General features: G+C 39.2%; 1 protein-coding gene across 1 annotated transcript in view; it reads right to left on the minus strand.

Annotated features, from left to right (window-relative positions):
* The window catches only part of b4galt6 (UDP-Gal:betaGlcNAc beta 1,4- galactosyltransferase, polypeptide 6), a 27381-nt gene extending 755 nt beyond the window's left edge, over positions 1–26626 (minus strand). The window contains exons 1-9 of the mRNA XM_008281863.1: positions 26024–26626; positions 19030–19146; positions 14298–14411; positions 13993–14117; positions 13560–13676; positions 11061–11248; positions 10709–10831; positions 8964–9065; positions 1–3460 (exon numbers count right to left, since the gene is read on the minus strand). The exon at positions 1–3460 is cut by the window's left edge and continues 755 nt beyond it. Coding sequence (XP_008280085.1) covers positions 3313–3460; positions 8964–9065; positions 10709–10831; positions 11061–11248; positions 13560–13676; positions 13993–14117; positions 14298–14411; positions 19030–19146; positions 26024–26138 — 1149 coding nt within the window. The 5' untranslated portion in view covers positions 26139–26626 and the 3' untranslated portion in view covers positions 1–3312. The remainder of the gene's footprint in view (positions 3461–8963; positions 9066–10708; positions 10832–11060; positions 11249–13559; positions 13677–13992; positions 14118–14297; positions 14412–19029; positions 19147–26023) is intronic.
* Positions 26627–26842: the final 216 nt, after the last annotated feature.

A 26842-nucleotide genomic window follows, 5' to 3' on the forward strand; every position in this document is an offset into this window, starting at 1 on the left:
AGAGAGAGAGAGAGAGAGAGAGAGAGAGAGAGAGAGAGAGAGATTCAGAAATCAATCTGCTTGGTGATTCTGCTTAACTCTGCAATCTGATCCACATATCAAGTGTTAGAGGTTTGAGGCTGTACACAAGTAGCCTGTATTGTAGCATGTGGTTCAGCAATGCTAATGACTTTGGGGGAGGTTATTGGTGGCAAAAGGCTTTCCCTGCAGTCCTTACAGCATTTGTGTGGCAGTCCCTCGAGTGCACTGACATGTAATGCTTTTAAAGTACAGAAAGTAATGACAAAAGTCTCTGGCCATTTCATACCTGAACCATATTTTTCATTGTCTTTTGTCACACAAATATAAAAGCTTAACAAATGTTTCTTTAAACACAAAAATACAACAGCCCCTTTGTAAAAAGTGGTGCAAATTAATACTTGGTTAAGAGGCCTTGGATCAACGAAATGTTTTATTTTTTTGTGTCACCATTCTGAAATAAGACATGCTTTCATTGGCCTGCTTGTACTAACAGGAGAGTCATGAGAACAATATTGGCATGATTGCAAACCCTACACACTGTGTGACAGCAGCTATCTCAGGCTCATTCTGTGACACAAGAGATGGATGTAACACAACCTGGGTCACCATTAGTGTGCTCATGTCATGGCACTGCTGAGGCAAGTCAGAATGCTTATCAATCACATCAGTATAACATACACAGAAAGCAAGAGGGCTGACAATGTGATGTATCTGAATTACTTTTGCTTTTTAAACACACCAAACGAATCCCTTTTTTTATTAAAAATATATTGAAATTTGAAAAGATGGAGTAAATTTTTTGCATTATGCTTAAACTGACTTCAAGAATTGTTCAGTGATCAAGATAACTCCAGATTAACTTTCTGTCAGTGATGAACAGACAAATAATTTCATTTCTGAAAACAAAAACAAGCAATAACATGTCAACCCACCATCTTCCATGACGATGTCACTCACGTTTTACTGTATTAACTGTATATTATTGTTTGTTGTTTCTAGGTTTAAAGTTTATTTCTTTGCAACTCATCTCATCACAAGATTCCCTTTGTAGCCGTTCTGGAACTTTCATTCAATGTTTCTCCACAGCAGACAGTTGCCTATCTGCTACTATCTATACATTTAGTTTCATGATAATAGGCAGACACCATCTGCTGGGGTATACCAGAACATCAATAAAGGGCCTTGCCGCAATTTATTTTTTAAACATTTTGTCACATTAACAATGACGCACTTATATAATACACAGCTAATGTGTTACCAATTTGAGCATATGTGTTGGGTTGGACAGTGTGTGTCTCATGTCTTACTCAGACTCACTGGTTTGCAGGTGCGGGCTTTAATAGTACTATTATAAAGACCATTTGGTGCTAAATATCTCATGTCTTTGGTCATCAAAGCTCTAATCTCTAAACAGTAGGACCACAATTTGGACCGACAACCAAAGCACAAAGTCACACAGTGTGTAGAGAATTCTGAGGCATTCATCATGAGGCCATGAAAAAAAGATTGAAAAACAAGTACTTAAGGTCCAGGTCAAAAATGGCCACAGTAACTGAACATTTCAGGACATACAAAGAAAATGTCCAAACATACAATTCATGGTCAAATGCAAAACTTAGAGACACAGAAGAAAATCACAACAGTGAGCATTTGATTAACATGTCTACCAGTTCCCTCCATCTTTCTAATGTTCAAAGCTATAGGAAATTAAAGTATTCACAGCGTGTGCCATTCAAGAACAGCAGTAGCATCAGCTATGAGGAGCTGACACCAATGTTCTCTCATTCTGGCTCTTCTCACTGCTTTGCAGGCTTTGAAAAAACAGCAACACTAATGTCCAGACACACAGCATCCAGCCCAAATCGCCACGCTTTTCAGTGCATGGTACAGTACAATGAAGAGCTTTATCATGTGGTCCAGAACTTAAAATTACTCGCATAAAAATCATTAAAAAAAATTATAGACACATCTGGGTCAAAATATACACTTACATGAGACCATAAACCTGCACATAAAGCATGTTGTGTGGACACACTCCTAATTTTCAACCCTTCTCCTTCATCCAAGTCATGAAGGAGAGGCTCATTCACTCTTCACCTCCTACTGAGGAGCAGCTCTATATTTTTCACACAATGCACCTCAAATAAAGAAGCACAACAAAAGGCAAAAATAAAAATATACACATCTCCACCTGATAAAAAAAAAAAAAGTATTAAAAATAGCAAAATGTAGAAAACAAAATAAATTAAGGCATGCAAAAGATAATGTCAAATCTTGAGATTTGGATACTTTTCTGAGCCAAACATCTTCTATCTTTAGCAGAGCTTCCTGCTAGGAAGAAACCAGTCACTCTTATTAAATCTTTAAAACAATGGTAGCTGCCAAAATAAAAATCAAACCCACTGGAATATCACTGTAATATGCCCGAGGTTTTAAAGGCCCTTATTTACATATTTGTGTTCTGTGCTCGGGCATTAAGAGGTTGATATTTACATACATGTTCATGCGGATTCAGCAGCAGTGCAGCAAAACAAACAGCAAACACAGTGACACAGACAGGACTGCTTTTTCAAACATCCTGAATCAAAGAAAATAAATACCATGTATCAAAATTTAAAAAAAAAAAAAAAAAAGAGTACATCAAAAACAATAATGTCGACCTTGTGTCCCTCCTTTTAAAGGAATACTATGACCTAACAAAATGATATGCGTAAAACAAATGTTAACAAAAATTGAGAGGAACTTGTCTGTTGGCTTGTAAGGTGACGGTGATACATCAGAAGTGAAGCAATGCGGAGCTGAGCAGAAGGAGCTGTGGTTCTGCCACATTAAGGCTTTGCAGTAAACATCAGAGTCGAGATGCTGCTGCCCCCCCAGCTGAAACCAAGACTCATGTCAACTTGTAGTACTTAAGCCAGCACGAACAAAAAGACATGCAGCAATGCATTCAACACTCTCTCTTGCTCTCTCACACTAATGCACGCATTTACGCACGCATTTGCGCACGCGTGCACACACACACACACAGACACACACAGACACACAGACACACACACACACACACGCTGATTAACTGACACACACAATCAACAGTTCACTTTAAGAGACTTGCTGAGGTCTCTTCATTTTTTCGTATTTTTTCCAAGTTGGATTTTCTTTTTTATCCACAGTAAGATTTCTTGGCAGCAGTATATGGCGCACCTCCATCCCTCCAAGCCTGTTCCTCCAGGATGCCAGGCCGGAGGGGTGCTGGGTGAGCTGGGGGAGTGCGGAAGGGTTGGTTGGAGCAATTCAGTAGTCTGTAATAGGGGCAAGCTCAGGGTACAGGTCCACCGAGATGTTCTTGTAGAGGCTGCTGAGGGAGACATGGGGGCTGTAATGGAGGTTGTTGAGGCCATCCAAGTGTTGTCGCTCTTTGGAATACCTCAACAGTTTATACCTATAAAAACACAGAGACACAGGTCTAATGTCAATATTTATGCACTCCATCTGTTCTGCCTCTGCATTCCTGTAGGACACACACTTTTCTCTACAGAATGTTACCACTCTGTTCGAACACAAACTGGTAGTGTTTCAGCAAGGTTGAGCTCTAGTTCAATACTACTGTCTTTAATTATTACAAAAAAAAACCTTCAAATGTCCATCCATCTATAATTTATACACCCCTTAATCTTCAATAGGGTCGCGAAGGGGCTGGAGCCTATCCCAGCTGGCTCAGGCCGAAGGCAGGGGACACCCTGGTCGGTCGCCAGTCTATCACAGGCCTACACTTAGAGACAGACAACCAAGCACACTCACATTCACACCTACGGACAATTTAGAATCACCAATTAACTTCAACATGTTTTTGGACTGTGGGAAGAAGCCGGAGAACCTGGAGAGAACCCACGCCGCACGGGGAGAACATGCAAACTCCACACAGAAAGATTCCAGGTGTCCTCACCAGGAGGGGAACCGGCGACCTTCTTGCTGTGAGGCGACAGTGCTAACAACCACCATGTCGCCTGCCTTGAAATACATATTGCGAAATTTTAACAAAGACTCAATAATTTTGTGACAGTGTTGATTACTGTAGTTTTCATCATCATAACATTATTCCAAGAGAACAACAGAGCATTTGTCAGGAATTATATTGAGCAGCGGACTGATCCACATTTAGTGCTCTGCTGAATACCAAATCTGAGTAGACCCCTAAGAGTGTGCTGCATCATCTCTGTCACATTTATCACATAAGACAATGGTGTGTTTTGAGTTAAGAATCTAAACTTTCAAGGGTAGTTAAAAATGGAGGTGTTCTCTATGGACATAAGGAACAAGGTTAAGCAGCAAGGAGGTATGCTGGCACATCTCTGATTATTCTAATTTTTTTAAAGCATAAATAATGGATATTTATGAAGAGTATTTATTCAATTTTAGATTGATACATCAAAGACATTGTGAAATCAAAATTTTGAGGATATGTTTGAGTAGCATATCTTATTTCTCATCATTCAAAAGTTGAAATATTTTTCAAAATAAAGTCACTGTGAAAAATCCCATCTTTGAAACCATTTCAACAAAAACTGATTATGCAGAGGTCAGATAGTGACATACTCTGAAACACATGCAGTTGCATGTCATAATAACACACAACAAAACATATAGAATACTTTATAATATAAAGTACTAGGTCACAAATCTGAAATGAAGTTGTTGTTTTTTTTGTTTGATTTTCATAACTGATTGGGCAGGTTTGAGAGGTTGCATCACAGAAACAAAAATATTGCTAAACATAGCTAATAATCCAATTAGAACACAGTTCTGGAGTTTTAAAGTGGTTCTCCAAACATATCTATGAAAATATGTGTATTTTTTAAAATATGTTTGACATGTTTAAAAAGTTTGAGCCAAAGCCTAATTTTAAAGAAAAATAATGAAATAGAAAGGCCCACCCTGACAGTTGACACAATTACAGTCGTGACTCGATAATCTGACCCTTAACAATCCAAAAACCTTGCTATCTGACAGGTTTTTAGGAAAAACAAATGGAACCCATGAAAAATAGCCTTAACATAGCGACAGCCTTGGATTCCGACTCCGATATGACATTTCATGTCACAAATAAGGATAATGGCATATTGACTTAACAATCTGACAGACTGGCTACATTCAGACTGCAGGACTTAATGCTCAATTCAGATTTTTTTGTGAAATCAGATTTTTTGTGAGTTCGTTTACATTTCTAATTAAATGCGACTTGTATGTGATCTGCTGTGTGAACTTCATACGACCCAAAAGTGTTCCACATGCACAGAAGAGGACAACGACATCACACGCAGCGAGCGTGGTGGCGGCGGCGGCAAGGGAGTGACACTGCTGCTGCTGCCACCAACGGTGGAAACAGAAGTGTGACCGCTATCCTAAACTAGCATCAGCAGCCAAGTACTGCTTGTACATTCTGGCCACTTCCACCCCGTCAGAGCGCTCCTCCGGGCTGGAAGTGTCCCCCTCACGACTGTCATGGGAACACTGCAGTTTCAAGGTGGAAATACTTTTCATCATGTTATGCTATTAGGTATTTGTGTTCATTTTGTCATTAATGTGCGAGTCCTTGAGTTATGGCCAAAAACACACTTCGTGAAGCCACAGTGACCTTCAACACTGGACACCAAAATCCAATCAGAAATTCCCTTTCATTGAAGCAACATCATGACAATAGAATGGGCAGGTGGATATATAACCCAAAAACAACAGCTTACGCCACTGCTGTTGCTGGCATGTATAATGCAGTAAACTGACTCAAAAAAAAAAAACCTTTGCAGAAACAGACAAAAAAAGGAGAAGGGAACATGAGGAGTTTCTCAGCTTTCATTGCTGTTAACTTGTATCAATGTGCATGTGTATTTTTTGTGTTAGTGCAGTGATCCCTGGAACATCCTTCCAAAAGAAAGCATAGCATGAGTTGCAACTATAGCAGAGCAGCTGCAGCAGCGAGTGCACTGCCTGTGTCTACACAGGTGGCGTTCAGATACAGTGGTGAGCGTAGGTCATCCACGTTTTGGCAGTGCTCACAGCCCAATACACAATGAAGGTTATTGTGCATATAAAACACAGAAAACAACATGGAGCATAATACATATTTTTTGGTTGCGGCAGCACATTTTTAATCACACAGTAACCATTGCACTAGTGCAGTAGACAGTTGTATAGACTAACACCACTGTTCTACAACTGTTCTGTCAGACACGCTGGAGAGGAACAATGCAGCTGAAACATTATCTGTTTATTATTAACAGTTCTATGGAGCTGCTTCGGCGAAGGTCTGACATGCATTTCCAAATCAAAATCTGTGACATGCAAGTTGTCAATATATATAACATTTTCAATTTTGGCAAAATTAGTACAATGCTGTACATTAGCTGTTTCTTCGCTGCCTTTAACTGGCAAGTCATGGCATTAGCTAGCTATGAGGCTAACAAGAGTAGCAACAGTTTACCATTCAAATGATGTATTTCTTAAAGTGAAAATGAGCACCTCACTACAAAGACACAGGACAGCAAATGCCAAATCTGGTCTGCTCTGTAGTTGGCATCTGAGCTGTGATGCATTCCATCAATATACAGGGACTAGTTTGTTGACAAAATACAAAATAGTGCATATTTTTGACTTTTCATGACTTTAGTTTCTTGTAACTTGTGGGTTGTTTTAAATAACAGTACATACAACTAAGGCCTCCGTAACAACCGGATGCACGACTTTTGGGATGGTACGTCCTCTGCGAATTTTGGGTCCAGTGGAGGCTGTGGAGGTCGTAGAGGTAGAGGAAAGGTTGCAAGGGCTCCGTCAGAAATGCGTAAGAGAGGAGCAAGTCTGCCTTGCAAGTCGCACGTGAGATGTCTGTTTAATTGCAACGTGCGATTGCTGTGGAAATTGTACTCACTTCTAGAGTTTGTCTTGCCATCTACATACATGGCATGCACTCACCACTTCTAAAGAGAATGGAAAGCACAGAGAAAGTCCATCACACTTGCCTCACGGCTTGTGATGACGTACTGACAGCATACGTCAGTTTGGCGTGATTTTCAAAAAACAAAAGCAAAAAACAAAACAGAGACACTTCGGCGATCAGGTGTTTTGCTGTCTTGTAAATTCTGTAAACACACTGACAGGGTTTGAGCTTAAGTACGTCCCGTCATCCCAGGGCGATAAAAAAAGATCTGATTTCAGGACAAAAGTTAAAATTTCATAACAAATGATGATGAAAATAAATATGATTTCATGTTTCGTGTAGCACACACACAGATCCTGACAACTTGGTGGTGACAGCCCACCTGCAGTGTCACTGTCAGCCCCGGTACTGACTTGCAGCTGATACCGGCCAGCAGAATCTCCAGTGAGCCGACCCGCTCCTCTAACAGAGACACGAACTAGCTCTAACACTGATATACATATATGCTAATCATCACTTCTTGAAAAACGTTAACGTTATGTCATCAGCAATAAAGCCAACAGTTGGGCTGTGTGTGTGTGTCTGAAATGTAAGAAAATGCTGCTTGTTTTCTGTGAGTGTGAAAACTTTTGGCCGCTGTGCCATTGATGATAAACAATGAGTGTGATCAGATGCGGTGTTTTCATCCATTCATATTGAGGCAGTGACAAAAGAAACGGCCCTTGCACTTGAGACATGCAGCTGCGCCAGGTAGCGCTGTGCTGTCCAGGGTCCTGAACTGTACATCTGTATAAAAGGCTTTTGAAATAACATAATCAAAGAAAAAAAGATTTCTTTTTTAATGTTTGTTTTATTTTATTAGATTAATTCAGTTTAATAATCTGACTTTGTCACGCTGCTGCTCTTGTCTTTAATCTTTTCACCTGTATTTGTATAAAATCATGCCGCTGCGTCAGACATTAAAATGAAATTGTTTGCAAAGGCAGATTTACTTAAAGCAATACAAAACTGATTGTAATATGGTATATCCATTATTTGTTTGAAGCAATAATGCAATCGACAATCACTGGCGAAACGTGAGCGTGCGCCATGAGTGTGCCTTTATATTCCTGGCATGGTGTGATGGGCGCCCACTGTCACCCCACGCTGTCATGACTTGTGAGTGTGTGTACCATGCTTTACACACAAGAGGCACTTGCTCCCTTATTGAGTGCGACGTGTGTCTTAGACCACGGATTTTCTTCCCACGGTGCCTTAAAAATTTGCACGTCTCACTCGCAACCTCCTTGCAGGGGGAGCAAGTTACACTTGCTGCATCACTGTTCGCAGAGAATTCGTAGAATCTTTTTGACATGTCAAAGATCCTCCCTACGTGCTTACGGGCTGTCTGCGACCTCAAAATTTTCCAAGACGGACTTGCGTGACATGTACCATTTTGCACGTATTTTGGACACACACAGGCTGGCAGGAGCTCGTACAGCTGGTTATGACCAACACCTAATTTATCGTAGCCTGCTAGTGTAATCTAGATTGTTTTTTTGTGTAAACAACGTACTTCCAACATGTGCTGTTGGACTGGATGGATTTTCTGCAATGTATTTACCCTGATCTTGTTTTTGTGTTGCTGTGTTATATAAAATACAACATACAGTTGGTGGTTTTTATTTTGCTGCAAGAACCATGGCAAAATTATTGCTGATAAACTTGCTAGAAAGCTGAGCATTGGCAACGAAAAAAAGGTCTCTTCATTCTCCAACCCCTTCACATGTCAAAGTGTCCTTGGGCAAGACACTGAACCCAAAGTTGCTCCTGATGGTAGGCAGTACCTGGCATGGCAGCGCTGTCGCCACTTATGTGTGTGAATGGGTGAATGAGAAACGCATTGTAAAACACTTTGAGTGGTACACTCTTGGTAGAAAAGCACTATATAAGTGCAGACCATTTACCATTCTTTTTTTCCACTCTTAAGGGGTGGGACTTTTTGTAAATGTAAGATAAAAAAAAGCAGCTTTACCTCCCAAGAAACTGTACTTCTCCTCTGTGGTGGTGAGGAATTGACTTGTACTTGCCGATCTCTCCCTCTGGCCGTGTGACATTCAGGTCAGCATAGTGAACCCTGAGGAGAAATTAGTCTGCGTTATTATCTACAGCTTTTTTTATGAGCATATCAACCCTGTTGTGCCAACACCTTGCTGACAGAAATCTGAGAAATATCTACCGTCAGATATACTTGTTTAACATTAGGTCTGAACAATTAAGCTGTTAAAAACATTATTTTCTGACACATGAAATGACAGAAGTGCCAGTTCCAGGCAGCAACCATGGCGGTAGTGCCACTATTAAATAGTCTATGTTGACCCTCTGAAAAAGAAGGCAGTGAATAAGAGGCAAGCTACTCTGGAAACTTTACAACTGCTCACTTTAAAGCAGACATTACAAAGGCTGAAATGGAAGTCACATTCCACAAATTTAGGAAGACAATCTAACAACATATTTAAAAAAAAAAAAAAAGTCCTCTATAATGCCAAGACTGCATATTATTCATCATTACAAGTAGGAAACAAAAACAACCCTAAGCTTCTTTTCAGCACTGCAGCCAGACTGACAGTCACAGCTCTGTTGGGCAGTGCATTCCCTGACCTCATGACTTCATGAGCCTCTTTACAAATAAAGTGAAACTGTTAAAGAAAAAAATCCTCATATCCTTCCTCTAACTGTAACAGAGGCTTTAGGATCATCTTTGAGATCTGATTCATATTCAAACTACTCCTTTCCTGTGGATCTCTCTCAGCTGACTTGAACAATTATCAAAACCATAAACATATTTTCTCCTTTTAATTACTGCTTCAATATTCAATCTGATTCATTTACTATATCCTTTTTAACAGGGTACAGACCACAGTCTTTTTAGACTGCTCTATTGAATGTCTTGATCCAAGTCTTTTAGCCAACTACAGACCTACAGTTGTGAACTACAGAGGAGTAGATGCAAAGACCTGCCAAGAAAATATTCATGTGCAGTCATAGTTTACATACACTTGTAAAGGCCATGTGTATCATGGCAGTCTTGAGTTTACAATGATTCTTAGAAGTCTAACTTGTAATATTTTCTATATAGAACCATTGAAACATGTCTTGTAAAAAATATATTTACATATCAATTTTGATCACATTTACCAAAAAACAGCCTTCTGGAGGTCAGATGAGACAAAAATGTAGCTATTTGGCCACAATGACTAAAAATATGTTTGGACAACAGAAGGTGAGGCCTTTAACCCCCAGAACACCATCCCTAGCATCAACAAAGGTGGTGGTAGTATTATGCTCTGGGCATAATGTAACTGCTGCTTTTCACAAAGAAATGGATAATGAAGAAGGAGGATTAACTCCACATTCTTCAGAAATTCAGAAAAAACTGGAATCATCTGGTCATTTTTGTAAAAAAAAAAAAAAAAAAAAAAAAAAAAAAAAAAAAAAAAAAAGGGGGTGACCAACTACCCCCGTCTTTGATCAAATAAAACTAAAACTTAGATTGAAGTAGTTTTGGGTGGACCCCTTCAAACTGGCCAAGTTTCATTGAAATCAGTGAGATGGCTTGTGCCACCCCTGCCTGGTCCTATCGTGGATGCACTCTTAAGGTCATACAGCTTGTGCTTGTGGTGAAAATACGTTCCCTCCTCAGTAGCTACCAACATAAAGACGCATCCAACAGGGTAACCAAATGAAGGGATCTGAATCTCCAAACCCCAGTAGACTCACCTGTTCCACAAGTCATCATCCTCCCCTCCCCACCCCCAGAAGGCATTGGGAAAGCCATTGATCTTGCGGAACTGCTCCACAGTGAGTCCACTCACACCACCAAAGAACTCGCTGTATGGAAGACTGTGAAATTACAACAAACACAAGTTAAATGAAGGTCTGAACAATTCAGATCAGTCCCTGCATGTCCAAACATATACAGCATATATGTCTACCCTCTAGTCTGATTGTTTTCACATGTGCCATTGGACAAAATATCTGTCGTAATGACCTTAAAATCTTGTTTCCATATTACATCTACAGCAAATTTTTTCTTACCCATTTATAGTATACATTTTAATCACACACTTACATGTACATGTATTTGTCCAACTTGGCAGCAAAGTGGCGTGGCATTTGACCACAGCCGTAGTAGTTTCGGTCATTCTCAGGGATATGGTCAACGTCATGGAAAATAAAGCAGTCCCAGTCTAAGTCCTTCATGGCCTCCAGGAATCCGACATTGAACAGCATGGCTCTGTTGAAGGGCTGGCTCCCACTCTAAACATAGATATGCGTTCAATGACCTTGGTGTGACCCATTAGCAGCGTTTATACAATATTACCATAACTCCTAACCAGTGCTCATGACCATGTCTATGTACTAAATTAACCACGATAATTCCCAACTACATTCACATAAAACAGGACAGGGCAATAGCTCAATATACATTATAAGTGACAATGTACTGCAGTGATATCAACACTTCATTTTATGAATGTCTCCTGACCAAAGTAATGATTCAAGGCAATTAAAACAAAATTTTGGATTATACACACACTAGAGGAGTTTGGTCTGGTGAAAAGCTAACAGTGAAACATCAATAAGTGCAATGAAAATCAATTTAATGTCTGACATGAAGTTGTACACTGTGATGTAGTCAAAAATACAGATATTGGAAAACTATTGTTATTAATAATGTGATATTGTTTTTTTAATAAACCAGTTCATGTATGAATACTGCATATTACAAATAAATAGGAAAAACAGCTTGATTAAAAAAATTACACACAAACCAAAAACGGGTCAACATCTGTCTCTCAGCGTCTGAAAAAACTTGAAAAAACATGTACAGAAGAATTGCACTGTTCCTAATTACATTTATAATTCAGGATCTGAAATAAGCTTTTGTAAAATGGCAGAGGAGAGGTGCAAGTCCAGAGGGTCTGCTGGTCTTGTAAAGTGTGGCCTGAAGATGTTTTGTACAAGGTGTGAAAATGTCGAGCACCATTTCCAGTGGGCCCTGAATCTCTTAAGCTGTGTCAAAACGATGACCATCAGCTTGAATTGTATTTATGGAGAAGAGGAGAGTCACAGAGAGCCAAATCTAGCAAGTAGGATTTGTGGGAAGTGATGATTGTGCTGTTGTGACAAAAAAAAAAAAAACCCTGTGTGTGATCATTGTGGTGTAACAGGGCACACAGCACATTGAGGCACCCACATGCCATTGTGCCACATTTCAGGTTGTTTGTGTAGAAGGTTGTCTGTCAGACACCTCAGGCCATTAGAGTAGAACTCTGCCTTGACAGTTTGACCCTGAGGGAGTGCAAATCACTGTGGAGAAAAACAACAATTATATTCCTGATGCACTCCTGTCCTGGTGCACCTTTTCTGATTTTGGAGACTTGCAACTCTTCCACTGTGAAAACTGTTGTTTCTTCTCAGGCTGAGGACCAAAGGTGACCGGGCCTTTTCTGTAAGAGCCCCCACCCTCTGGAACAGTCTCCCTGAGGAGATCAGATCTGCAAGTGCTTTATCCTCCTTTAAAACTCTTCTAAAAACACATTTTTACAGATGTGCTTTTACAGGAGTTGTTTTATGAGTGGACTTTTACTCCGTTTGATGGCAGTATTAAGGGCAGTACATTTTATCTTCTAACTGTTTTATTCCTTCCTTTATTGTCTTCTAATTGTCTTCTTTTACTGGGTTTTATTTTTCTTATAGATTTTTATATTGTTTTATTGTCTTTCATGCTTTATGTGTTTCACCTTCACCATTTTTTATTTATTTATATATTTTTTGCTTTTTATTTCTTTTAATGTTGTTTAATGTTGTTTTCCTTGTACTTCTCTTTAAATCTGTACAGCACTTTGTAACCCTGTTTTGAAAAATGCTATATCAATAAAGTTTGTTATTACTGTTATTATTATTCTCTCAGTGGTACCTGCAGACTCACAAGTTATGATCCTCCATTCCAATTCAATTCCATTATTTTATTTTTTTATTTTTAAATGTATTTGACCCCTGGGGCAATTCAAGCTGATTAAAACCTTTTGATGACACAATACACCACCACAGCAGCCTGGGCACTGAACAAGTGAGAGTCACATCTTTATGACAGTACCACAGCCATCACAGCCTGTCAATTTAGGAAGCTTGTGTCTATTCAAGTTAGCAGCTCACTCAAGGCTTGCATGTTCTTCTATTTTAAGCTCATATGGTGCACAGTTCACATAAACATCATGTCTCTATCTAGTTAAGTTGCACATACTGAACAGGTAATCAGCTTCTGCACCCTATTTGAAGTAATTTCAAAGTGATCCTACTCACACTTCATTAAACTGTAAAGACAAAGACAGAAGCTTTATATAAAATGAACGTTTATTATTTATTTCACCATTTACATTCTTCCTGGTGTTAATAAGCTATATCAGGGAGAGATTCACTGTCAAATATGTCAAGTTTCCAGGTTAAGCAAGAGACAAGAAGTGCTTTCCAAGACCTGGAAAGCAATTTTATAAACTTCACCTTTTCCAGGTTTTGGATGATTGTGCGTAAAGTAATAAAGAAATCATACAAACAACAGACGTACCTGTTCAATGACGTAGAAGGCAAACTGCAGCCGCTGTCTCTGAAGCATGGGGATGAGGTGTTGGAAGAGGATGGGGAGATGTTCATGGCGGTTTCTAAATGGAATCAGGATGGCCACCTACAGATATAAAAATTAGAATCAACACATACTTCTGATCTGCAGTTACTGACTCAACGAATCTGCTCATTGTTTGTTTGTTTTTGCCCTATGCTCATCTTTTGTCTCTCTGTCTCACCCCAGTCAGTCAAGGCAGATAGCTGCCCCTCATGAGTTTGACTTGGTCGGAGGTGCCCCCTTGAAATTTTTTCTTACCATTTTGGCCAATTGCTTGCTAAAAGCAGATTTTTTAAAGGCATTCATCTGTACGACGACTTATATTTGTGTTTTTCCATACGATATACAATTACGCAACTTATAAAATGTAAAAACCCACCTTCCAACGAGGTCTGCAGTCCTTTGGTTTCCAATGGCCCCCAAACTCAATGTCAAAAAACTTGGAGAACTTTACTTCTATCTCCTCCATAGGGATCTCTGTCATGTTTACTTCCATAAGGCCCTCTGTTGAAAGTTTTAGAGCCGAGAGGTTATTCAACCAGCACATCAGCATCAATAATAAACAACAACAAAATATATCACTTTACAAGCGAACACAAAGATAAACTAAAACCTTGAATGATTTACTGATGTCATTGGCCCCCTGAAAAAAACTTTTCTGGTCTTAAGTATCATTCTACTCACTCATAGAAGGTAATCGTTCTGGACAAGGGAGGTTCTGGACATAGGTGAAGTTTTCAGGGAGGTACGTGGTTGGCTGGGCCAGGTATTCACTGGAGTTACTGCCATCAGGATAATCTGAAGCAAAAACAGCCGCAATCAGGCATAACTGAACATTGACTGATTACTGGATAACAGCGTACTTGGAAAACGGAATGTAAACTGGATTTGTTTTGAAACTCAGAAAACATTACCGTCACTTTAATGCCTTCAGACTACTTTCTAATGTTTGCGATTCGGGTGATTTTGTTTTATGATAGCAAACTGCAAATGTTGTCTTTGCCTGATCTTGAATTACAGTCATTTTCTGAGCTTGTTTGATGACTGTTCAGACTTGTTGTTGATCATACCCACTAGGGATGTCATTAATTATTAAACTATTAATGGATTTATTGTTCTTAATAATTAAATTAATTAAAATACATATTAACCAATAAGGTAGAAGACGAGGGACATGCATGCATATGCAACATGCAAATATATTGTAAATTAGCTGTAGTACAGAGCTAGGCCACTAGATGGAGCCTCCTACTCTTTAATCTGATAGAGTTCGAGGTGTGTTTTCTGACCATCCACAAGGATTTTATTAAATGAGGTCACCTCCCTGCTGTGTAACTGCTAACTGTGGCAGTAATGTTGGAGAACTCTGCAGTGCAAAGCTGTAAAAAGTGTCTGGTTGCTTTCCAGCTTTGCTACATACCTGAGGCTTGTCCTACACTAAACTTTGATTTTCAAATGCTAACACAGGCCAGGAGCTGAGTGTCTGTCAGCAGAGAGCAACTGCAGTTGCTAACATTCAGGAGCAGCAGGACTCTGCCTACACATTTCCAACAACATTCAAACAAAGAGTGATGAAGAGTATCTGCAATGCTCTGCTCTGAGTGTAAATACATTTTAGAAGTGGCATAAATACTGGCAGAATGGACTGATACATTTGCTATGTCTGTGTTTGTGGACATTGGTTCCAGCTGAACAGCTGTTTTCAGCAGCTGTACCAATGTTAAGTGAACAAGTCACTCCATCATGTACATTAGTTATGAGTTATTTTGAAATCAAACTGCTGTGAAAAATCTGTTCTAAAATACAGATTTCAGACACTTTTACTGTATTTTGTGCTATTTTATATCTTTATCCACTACACTTAGAGGGAAATCCTGTACTTTATACATAAGGTTCCTTTAGTATTGTTGTTTGGTCTTAAATATAAGAACATTATTTTCTGTAGTTTACAATCAGATTTTATAATGATTTCACACAAACCCCTGCCCTCTCTCTTAAATAACCCCTCCTCAAAGAAAACTGAGCTTCAATTGAAGTAAATCTTAATTGTTCTCCGATTTGGGTGCTGGCTCTGGGATCTTTGTGAAACAAATCCCCGTCAAAACTTTCCAGTCATCAGAATTCCATTTACAATGTAAACCAATGAAACTGTCACTGTCTCCTTGCAAACATACTAACTTTACTTCTTACAGCGCCCCCTACTGTGTAACTAGGGTTAACCACTTCTGTTATTCAGGGCTTATTATACCAATTTCTTTTGTTTATTGTGGGACTGTTGGAGTTAATACATGTACCAGAGTTTGTATTTCTTAGCATAACTACAGATATTAGGGCTGCATGATTATGGCCAAAATGATAATCACGATTATTTTGATAAATATTGAAATCATGATTAATTATCACGATTATTTGTTTTATTGTTTTACAGACTTATTATAACTGTTTTCACATCCATATATTGTTGAATAATCCTGATGAAACACTCTCTCATCTTGCCTGTACTACTGTGTATGTACAGCAAAATGACAATAAACCTGATTTGACTTGATGTAACAATGTAGCTAAACTAAACCCACAAGGAAGTCCATCAGATGTACAAAGAAGAACACTAGCTTTGCTAAGATCCATACCATTAGAACATGGAATGTGAGAAGTTTGGAAATGGGTAAGCCGGAACTTGTGAAAACCAATATTGAAGTTGTAGGAATAGAGCTAAAATGGACTGGAGTGGGACATATTCTCCTGATGACTATACAGTGTACTATTCAGGGAACAGCACAGAAAGAAGAAATGGAGTAGCAGCGATACTGCACAATGATTTAATGAAATTACGGCTGGGATACAACCCAGTAAATGACAGAATGGTTACTGTCAGATTGAAGAGACATCCTGGTTATGTAGCCATCGTTCAGGTGTATGCTCCAACAACTGAAGCAGAAGAGGACATTGAGGAAGTCTATGAGCAACTTCAACAAGTCGTATATTCCACAGCAAAGGGAGACCTCATGGTCATCATAGGTGATATGAATGCAAAGGTTGGAGAAGGAGAAATACCCGGCATAGTTGGAAAGTATAGGCTCAGAGAGCGCAACAGAGCTGGAGAGAGAACTGAATTCTGTGCTGGAAACAACCTACCGTAATTTCCAGACTATAAGCTGCTACTTGTTTCACATGCTTTGAAGACTGCAGCTTAAACAATGATGCAGCTAATTTATGGATTTTTATGATTTTTACGAATTTGCCTCGAGACGAAAGTGACATTGAGAGCGACAACGAAAGAGAGACTGAGGAAGCATGTGACAAAGTAATTCTGAGGCTGTTCAATTCTGACACTGAAGAAGACGACTTTAGTGGTTTTACAGTCCACGAGGAAGATGAAGATAGCGATCAATGACTCTTCCTAATAGGCTACTGTATTTTTTATTTTCTTAACCAGCCGTGTTACAGGCATTGTTCGGAAAATAGCATTTACTGTCTGTATTTGTATATGTTACTGGTAAGTATTTAATTAAAAGTTTAAAAAAATCTTTCTTATTAAATATCTCATGTTACAACGTGGACATCTGCAACTTATAGACAAGTGCGGCCTATATATGTACAAAGCTTGTTTTCTTTTTAAAGTTAGCGGGTGCGGCTTATATTCAGGTGCACTCAATAGTCCAGAAATGATGGTAAATATAACCAATACAAACTTCCAGCAACACAAATTGTTTTACACACAAATTGCTCCAAACAAACAGTGCCAAAGTCAAATTGACCATATAACGCGTAGCAGTAGATGGAAAACTGCAGTTCAAGTAGCCAAGACACTGCCAGGGGCTAATTGTGGAACCAATCATCAGAGCAAACCCAAAAAATGACAATGGCAAAGACTTCACAGAGAAGGTAATGTCAACAACAGATGGAGGGAACCCACCTCAAATGTACAAGCAACTCTGAACATTCACAATTGATTCTAAATTGTCCGTAGGTGTGACTGTGAGTGTGCTTGGTTGTCTGTCTCTATACGTGGCCCTGTGACAGACTGGTGACCTGTCCAGGGTGTCCCCTGCCTTCGCCCTAAGTCAGCGAGGATAGACTCCAGCCCCCTGCAAGCCTAGTGAGGATGAAGCAGTGTATAGACAATGGATGGATTTTGAAATAGAGCTCTTGCATTCCTGACACTGTAGTTCGGCAGGCAATCAAAGATACATCAGATGGAAAAGCTTCAGGACCTGATTACATACCAATAGAAGAAAAGCTGGAGGTGATGAAGCCATCAAGATCATAACAAAGATATGTCAAGGTATTTGGAATGTTGCAATTACAGAACTATTGCACTTATCTCCCACATCAGTAAAGTTTTAGTCAAGATCATTCAGAGATGAATAGAACCCATCATTGATAGAGAATTCCCAGAAGAACAGGCTGGATAGATCCATGAGAATGTGCTTGGCTTTCAAGTGTTTACATATTTACTAAGTAATAAACAAATGGAACGAAATGGATTGTGGCAAGTTTCTCTGTTATCATCTTAGTATTTAGAAATGGGAAAACTAGCCTTCTGAAAGCTATAGCAAACACATTAAGAAACTCTTATCCTCTGACATAGGGTAGGAGACAGGCCAGAGACTGTAGATGGGGAAAGTAACCAATCAAAAGTAGCAGAGACATCAGCTATTGCTCCCTGTCTCCAAAGACAAAAGGCTTTGACTGCATTAAGCCTCAACATCAAGAAAACGAAAGTAACATGGTCATAGGAGTGTCTGTGTAGTGGGTATGCTACCTGACCTCTGACCACTGTCTTTTCAAACCACTCCTGACTAACAGTGTCAGTTAACTTGTCATCAGTTGAACACTTAAAAAGCTTTTTGTGCACAGCTGGCTAAACTGAATGATTTTCACATGCAATGCATACTGGTGTGTGTAGTGTGTATGTATGCATGTATGTAAGTATGTATGTATGTGTATACATATATACACTCCTGATAAAAATCTTAAGAACAGCCAATTTGAGTTAAATTGTTGTTTTCAATAAACTGACTGCTCACAACTTTTGGTTTCTTGTTCCCATGTCTTCTTTTTGTATTTTGAAGCTCTACTTAGAACCTTCCTAAGATCCAACAGTGCAAAATGCAAATTCATGCATTTTTTTAAACTGGTCTTAAGATTTTGATCAGGAGTGTATATATGTGTACACATACATACATACACACAACCACACCCCCTGAGCAGAAGAAAGTAAATTTAGTCAAGTTGCTGTATACGGCACTATTTGGAGTCCATCCACACGCTGCAACTGGCAATTTGCACCCACCCTGCTACAGCCCTATGACCTTTAAAGTCTAAAATGCACATAGAATCTTTGCTTTTAGCCCGTATAACCTGCAAGACAATCTCCCATACAGTAAAAAGCGTGCATGTGTGCATTGCTTACCTGTCCCATTGAGTGTACTGTTTTTGTTAGTGTACAATCTGATCATCTGGCCAATGGTCCTCACATTGTCCCTCAACATGATGCCTTGAGCCTGCACCATGAAGAAGTATGTGTTGGCTGTTGGGAAAAAAAAAAAACAGAAAAAGTAACTTTAGTCTGACTACTGCATTACTCATATTTGTTTTACTGTAGCAACAACTATGGAATGCCCTCACCTTCTGTTAAACACAACTTAACAAGAAGATGCTTCAGTTTCACCACCACATTTGTGCATATTAATCTTCTATTTCTCTGCCCCTTTCTGTATTTAGCTCTGGCTGTGAAGCTGCATGTTTGTGATCTGGAGTTGCTGATCCAAACAACCATTCACTGTTTTTTGTTTCTCAGAAATCATCTTTTCTCTCTGCTATTCTATCAGTCTGCTCACCCCGAGTCTGGTTATTCAGAGATTCCTTCATATATCCCACAGTAAAGGGAAGTTTTTTTTTCTCCTACTGGTCAAGTCAAGTGCTTGCTCAAGGGGAAATAGCTGTGTTGCTCTGGATAAAGCCTTTTTCAGACATGGGATATGGAAAATTGCTGGCTTCATCAATCCATTAAAGCGACGGCACTCTGTTATTCAGACACAGGCCACTTTTACATTAATGTCCCTCCTATCACATGATATTAATATATTATATAACACACATCCTACCATGATTTACAGTACATAATATTACATTGGCAGACTAAAATCTAAATGAATGGCAGTAAAACCTGATGATGGTCGCGATGTAACAAAACATTTCCGTTTGTAACTGTGACAGCTCATCTGTCTGAGGTGAAAAAATGTTCACAGTGTTACTTTGTCAGATCCATTCATCCAGTCTATCAGGTGATCCCTATTAAAACTGGCTCAGAGCTGTAGGCAGTTGTAGTGAAACGTAATCACTCCCATGTAGTTTAGAGGCATGATGAAAATTTGATTAACACAACTTTTTACATCACCAAAATTGACAATGTAAGTTGTTGTATGTATAATTTTGACCAGCAGATTTTGTCATATTTTCAGAAGACCTATAAAAAAATCTATTAAAGAAACCAAATTGCATCATTGTTTTTTGTGACAAACACCCATGGCTTTTAATGATTCCATTATAGAAAATTCAGATTTATAAAAAACATTCGAAAGTCAAGATTGCCATGATAGACATGGTTTCTACCTGGTTTGACTGCCAGCGCAACTGTTAGGAAAAAGCGAGCAGCAAGCACATTCAGACATGATGCAGACACAATCATTTGCAGTCAGATTAAAGGAATGGGGTGCATGCCTGCCAAAGGGGTTTAATACTATATGGTTTTGGTTTTAAAGTGCTCTGGCACTGAAGTAAAAATACCAGTACAGCAATGTAAAAAATATACTCCATTACAAGCAAAAGTCTTGAATGAAAAATCCTACTTTAAGTACATAAGTATCAGCAGCAGAAGTCCTGGTTTGGTCCCCCTGACTGATGCGACATTATTATTAGTGAAGCATCAGTGTGGCATCAGCATGTTACTGTTGTAGGTATCTTCAACTATTTTACATCCAGTTTTGTATACAGGAACAGCAAATAATGAGGACTCGTCACATGATAATGGGAGAGGTAAGAATAAATAAAGTTCTAATCACAAATCTGTTTTGGGGTTTTGGACTTTTTCTCTCATCTTTGATTTTTGGCAAGCCATGTCATCATAGCACCATTTATTGAAATGAAACCATGTGAACAGTTTCGAGGGAAAAATCCTGATTTGGTGGAGCTGTAAACAGCTTATTTTACTTATGTACTTGTATTTGAAAGGTGAGCCCAAATAAATGCTGCTTGTTGAAAGTTAAAAAGGATGGAAAACAAATTAATCTCTAACAATGTGTTGTATTCAAAAACCTTATGTTATTCATTGTGTAAAATGTTCAACTTAGAAGTAACGAGAAAATAAAGCTGTAAAATAGGTAGAAGTGGAATAGAAATATTTATCTCTGAAATGTTGTGGAACTGAAGTAGCATAAAATGGAATTAGTAAAGTACAAGTACACAAAACTGAAGGCCTACTTCAGTGCAGTACTTGAGTACATATACTTAGTTACATAAATACAATGTGTCATAAGAGAGCCAATAAAAACAATTTGTCATTAAACATTTAAGGTGCAGTGGCTGACTCACAATGTCACAATATCCAACTGATGCCCTGAAGCCTCTAACGGGCGCAGTGAATCCTTTTGTATAGCTAGCTAATGTAAACTACTGAAGATGAAAAGCCATGCAGCGCAACATTCTTTCAATTATCATTCACTGTTCAGATGGGTCTTTATTTGTCATGCACTTGCAAAGAAACATTACAAAGACGTCTGCTAAACTCGGACAGCTTGTGATGCATCCACAATGGTTACAGGAAATGAAAGCTAACTTAGCTCTGTGTCCATAGCTGAGCCTGACCTGTGCTACACTGCAACTTTTTCTCAGAATGGAAGTTTTAAATTCAGCTTAATTTTCTTGGTACATGTGAGGAAATAAAATCAATCAAAACACAAACTACTTGTGATTATTTGCCTATATTGCTACAATAATTACGACCTACTACATCCATGGTATCATTTTCAACTATACACTACTTAGACAGATGTTTTGCTGACAATTTTCTCAAAAGGATTCAACAATTCATTTTGCCTTCTTTTTTCACTGAAATTAATAACTGCACTGGCTCAATAATCTATGGTTAGCATAAGTGTTTCCTACATGTAGACTTTCCTAAAGCGAGTTGCACAGGTACCAGGGTACCTCAAAACGTTCTCTGCCTCACCCAGAAACAGGGCGTGTACATCCCACTTTGGGGCATAACAGTACACAACTATAATTAAATCACTGTAAATCACTGTGGAGCCTACACAAATGACATACCGGTTTCTCTAATATGTATATTTGGCTTTAACACAGTGTTATGTCCACACAACCTTTTATTATTGAGTATTGTCATTATAAAGATTATAACAAATGAATCCCATTCATGAGATGCTAAAGGTGCTGTAAACTCAAGAAACTTTGTATAATTAGAAGTGGTGTAAAGTCTTTATATATATCTACATACAGTGCTTAACACATTTATTAAATGTATATTTATTATGTATAATATGAGGCTCTTAGAGATCTGCCTGAAGTCCCACAGGATGTCAGCTATTTCGAAGCTATCCATATTAGGAAAGTTTTACCATTTCCAGCACAAATATTTTAACAAACTCCTCCTACAAAATTATGCATGGCAAAGTCCTACTTGGTAAGTGTCATCAAGACTTTGAACTTCAGAATCAGAATTTGCACTTTTCATTCAATGCTGTTGCCATGACAAAGCGAGCACCACCTGCTGGAAACGAAAATTTGCTTTGCAGGTTAACCACATCTTCTTCCATTTTGGTCAGAAAGGAGTTAACACCTTCATGATGATGTATTATCAAGCTTGTGAATTTTAGAGAAGTATGTCAGTTTTCATGTAACACTGTCACTATGGCAACAGTACGCCATTATTCAGAAGTAAAAAATGTTTGAAAATACCCAAAACATGTGAAACATGTCAGAAGTGGTAAAAGTTTATTTCTTATGATACTTGGGCATAGGTGTGATAAAATGGCTTTATAGCACCGCCTACAAAATTTCAACAAAGCTCTTGCACCACATTTTCAAATGTACATTTATCTCTCTCTAGTGCTACATGGTGAACAGATAAATTGATACATGCACTACATGTCTGCCACCATACAGCCTAGCCAGGAAACATACCGGTTCCTGCAGTGAGCCATGGTCATGAAAGTGTATGAGGGTGTCAGGGTGCCAACCTTGAACGTTGAGTGGAAACATTTTCTCCAATAAATTGCAACATTAGACGAGCCCAGCTCAGCATAAATTTCAGGACTTGCAGTTTGATACGTCTTCTAAACCAAACAATTCCTGTCACAGAATTTACAAAAGCTAAAATCTAAAAGTCAGATTTTCGGAAGTAAAAAGTTTCCCCATGGGTCATTCCATCTCAAATCATCAATTTTTTTTTCTATTTCACCATCTCTGACTTGTCTGAGTTTGTCATAAACTATGGATATGTGTGAAGACATTTTTGAATTTTAGATTATGAAATCAAGTATTTTTCAAGATACTTTTTTTTTTTTCCAAAAATTACCTGTCAACCCACTTTTGGCACATTTTTTCGGACATGGAAATTTGAAACTATGTTTGAATTACAATATCTCAGGGACCATTAAAGATAAAAGCCTGAATTTTTCTTAAAAAATGCTGCTCAAAGTGCTGAAAGACATGACTTTTTATAAAAGCTTCACTTTTCTTTCATATTTCAATTCACCCATAATTTTAGGCTAGATGGTCCTGGTTGGTGAGTAGGTGACAGACGACAGGCAGGTCAAAGTAAGCCAGACAGCAGAAGAGAAGACTGTATTCTGACCAAAAAAAAAAAATGACTTGCTGATAAACTACAGTAAAAATTTTCACTAAAACAGACACAGTCATCCTCAGTTCGCGGTCAAAGAAAACACGGCAGATAATTCTGAAAGGTAAATATGATATTTAAATATTTTGTATGCAATCCCAAGTAGGGGTTGGATGATGTACCCAAGTACATATGTTGGGGAAGTCAGCCTCCAGCAAGTAGACTTTAGTCGTCAGTCAGAGTAACTTCTATGCATGTCATTAGTCGACATCAGTCTGCTTTTGTCAACATTGCACAAGTCAGCTCAGCTGAACTCTAGGGGCTCTGTCTGTGTGTTTCACACATCCCAACCTGACATTTCGCCGTGTGGTGCCTGATGTGGACAGCATAGCATATAGTTTTGCATTGTCTGTGAATCATGCCAATCCCTCCATTTCATGCTCTATTCACCATCTAGCCAGGAGTTTAGCTTTAGAACCTCATTTCTAGGGATGGGTACCGAGCCCTGGTATGAAATGAGCCCCAGAGAGAAATATTTAAATACTACAGGATTGATAAGCTGCAACATTAACGGTTCGGTTACGGTACTTTAGAAAATAAGAAGAATCGTTGGTGCTGCACATTTTATCTCATCACTATAAGACATGTGTCTAATGGGTATGTGTCTATGATGCACTTTCCCTTTCTAAATCAAGGAGTACAACACTGGCTAAGAAATCAGACATTCAGAAATTTCACAAACCTATCTGACTGAAAAAGATTGTTGGCCTCTCTCGACTATACATTTTGCACACATTACTTACATTGGCTGCAGTTCAAATCATATGCAAAGTACTGAGGGCTGACAAAAACCAGCATAAACAGTCTGACGAAGGAGCTGGGCCCGCACAAGCCTTGGTTTAGCAGCTCCAGTGCTCATTATCAGAGATCTAGCATGTGTTAAGGTCTACTGGATGATGAACAGTATTCCTCTGAGACATGTTCCATCATTTAGTGTTTTCAGTTACTGTTTAACAATAGATCCAAAGTCCTCATGTGCTATAAGGAGAAATCTGCATTTATTGTGCTCCTCCACTCCCTATTTCATTTTTGTCACTCATCCCTATGTTTGTACATTACACATGGTAGCAGCAGCAGTACAGATGCTGGCAGTGTATATTTGAGAAGTCATGCTTGTGTGCTTACACCACAGCAGAAACTTCAGTATACTATTGCACTAAAAGTGGACACTGCTCTGAAATCTATGGCTAATGGCTGTGATATAAAACAGGGACAAACCGCTGTGCAGATGAGACGATTAGATGTATTTCCTTTAGAACTTTGGCAAAAGTATGGCCTGTGGTCTTGAAGGCAAAGGCTATTGCTAAAATGCAGATTCATTGTTGAGTGTTGATGCGCCACTGTCCACACAAAACATCTGAAATCTGGATCTTTGTAATATCAATACTTCAATGGCATGTTGAAGATTTGACCAATGAAATGTAATAAGTAGTATGTACACATGTATAGAGTAACATCTGATCATGAGTTTGAAATTGTGCAGCCATAGTACTCTAGGTGCTAACGGTGAACTTTCCCCACTGTGGGATCAGTAAAGTTTATCTTTATCTTTAAAGTAACTAGGCCTCCAAAGCAATATTTCAGCACTTTTTGAAGTGTTATTTTACATCCACCTGTGGTAATAGGTAACAAAACAGCACTGGGTAAATCTTTTACATTTGGAGGACCAAAACATATGAACTTGAGTTTGGCAACCAAGCATGATTTCATCATCAACATTCATTAAAAGTGGAGGTAAATATCCCCACTCATATTTCTGGTGTGGCTGCAGAAGCATTCCTACACTGTATTGTACATAAGGAATGAAGTCTAGCCAAGGCATACATAATCACATGGTGCCTACTTATAATCAGCATGCAATGTGCAATTACAATACACTGCTAGAGGTAAGTTCGGCATAACAGGCTATTTTACAGACTTCTTTTTTTACGAACAAGCCACAACGCTGATACACTGATAAATTTTACATCGAAATTGAAATAAACGGGGCCCATTTGGAGATGGTGAATACTGAACATTTTGGCCCATTTGCCAGTAAAAGTAGATGTCTAAGTCCTAATCATAAGCAGGCTGAACCTATCCCTGTAGCTGTGTAGATTCAGGTCACCTGGTTAAGTCGGCAGAAATTGCCGTGAGCTCTAAAGTCCACGGTTCATTCATTCATAAACCAACAGTGCATCGCTAGCTAAAGTGAATATCAGAACATCAACTCAGGCCAAGGCGCCAATATTCAAGCAATTTTAAAACCCACAAGTCAATGCAAAACTGATGAGGCTCGTTATAATCTCATAATAAACAAGGATGGCTAGACACCGTGGCCTAGGGTGAAACTTAACCTGCAGGCTTGTTAGCCTGTTAGCTAACTAGTTTAGCGTTAGCATGAACTGAGACAGCAGGTAAAGCTTATTGGAGTGAAGAGGATAATCCAGACACAATCACATTAAATGTAACACTGTAAAGGGATTTGTGTAAACCGACGGGGACTAACCTATTCCAGGAGCCACATAAATAAAGTAGAGACAAGTGGTGGACATAGAGAAGAAGAATATGAAGGCCAGAAACGATCGGTTGGACATTCGCAGCAGCCGCCTCCAGTTCACCATTTTGGCTTAGGCCCGCTTCTCTTTCGCTGATATGAATCCCATAAAACACTTTTTGAAGTTATAAGGTCCTCGAATTATTAGACATCGACGTCAGTGGCGTGGTCATGGAAAAAGCTGCACCATCAAAGCCCAGAGATGCAGCGCTGAAAAGGCTAACGCTAGCGGTGCTAGCTGGCCTGCTTTCCCCTGCCAAGAAATTTCCAGATGGAAAAAGCAGGCCTGAAACGTTACTATCAGGCAACTGGGAGCCTCAAGGAGCACCGCCGGTCGCACATATTGAAACCGTCACAGTACGGGCTCGGCGGTAATATTACTTAAGGATATCATGGTAGTCTTCCATGGTCACAGTGTCGCCAGCGAAGACTTTATCGCTGGCACTCAAGATTGGTCATTGAAGGGGGCAGGACCGCTCTGCCTTCTCCACCACAGCCTACTCCGGGCCGGTGAGATGTTTCCTGCACAGTCGGCGCACTGCTTGATCGAGCCGCGCGTACAGGATTCCAGTCATTCCACCGGATATCTCCACAAGGATCCGCACGATTATGATTTTTAACACATCTACGTGCAGGATGATACATGAAAAATAAACCCAATAAAATTGATATTACATTTGCTTCCTTTCATTTTCTGCTGGCATTGCAGAGACGGTTTCCGGTGGGTGTAACACCCACCCCCGCGTCTCCATGGAAACCTGCGTGCGCGGA

This window comes from Stegastes partitus, unplaced genomic scaffold, assembly GCF_000690725.1.
Source record: "Stegastes partitus isolate 25-593 unplaced genomic scaffold, Stegastes_partitus-1.0.2 Scaffold248, whole genome shotgun sequence".
NCBI classification, from domain to species: Eukaryota; Metazoa; Chordata; class Actinopteri; family Pomacentridae; genus Stegastes; species Stegastes partitus.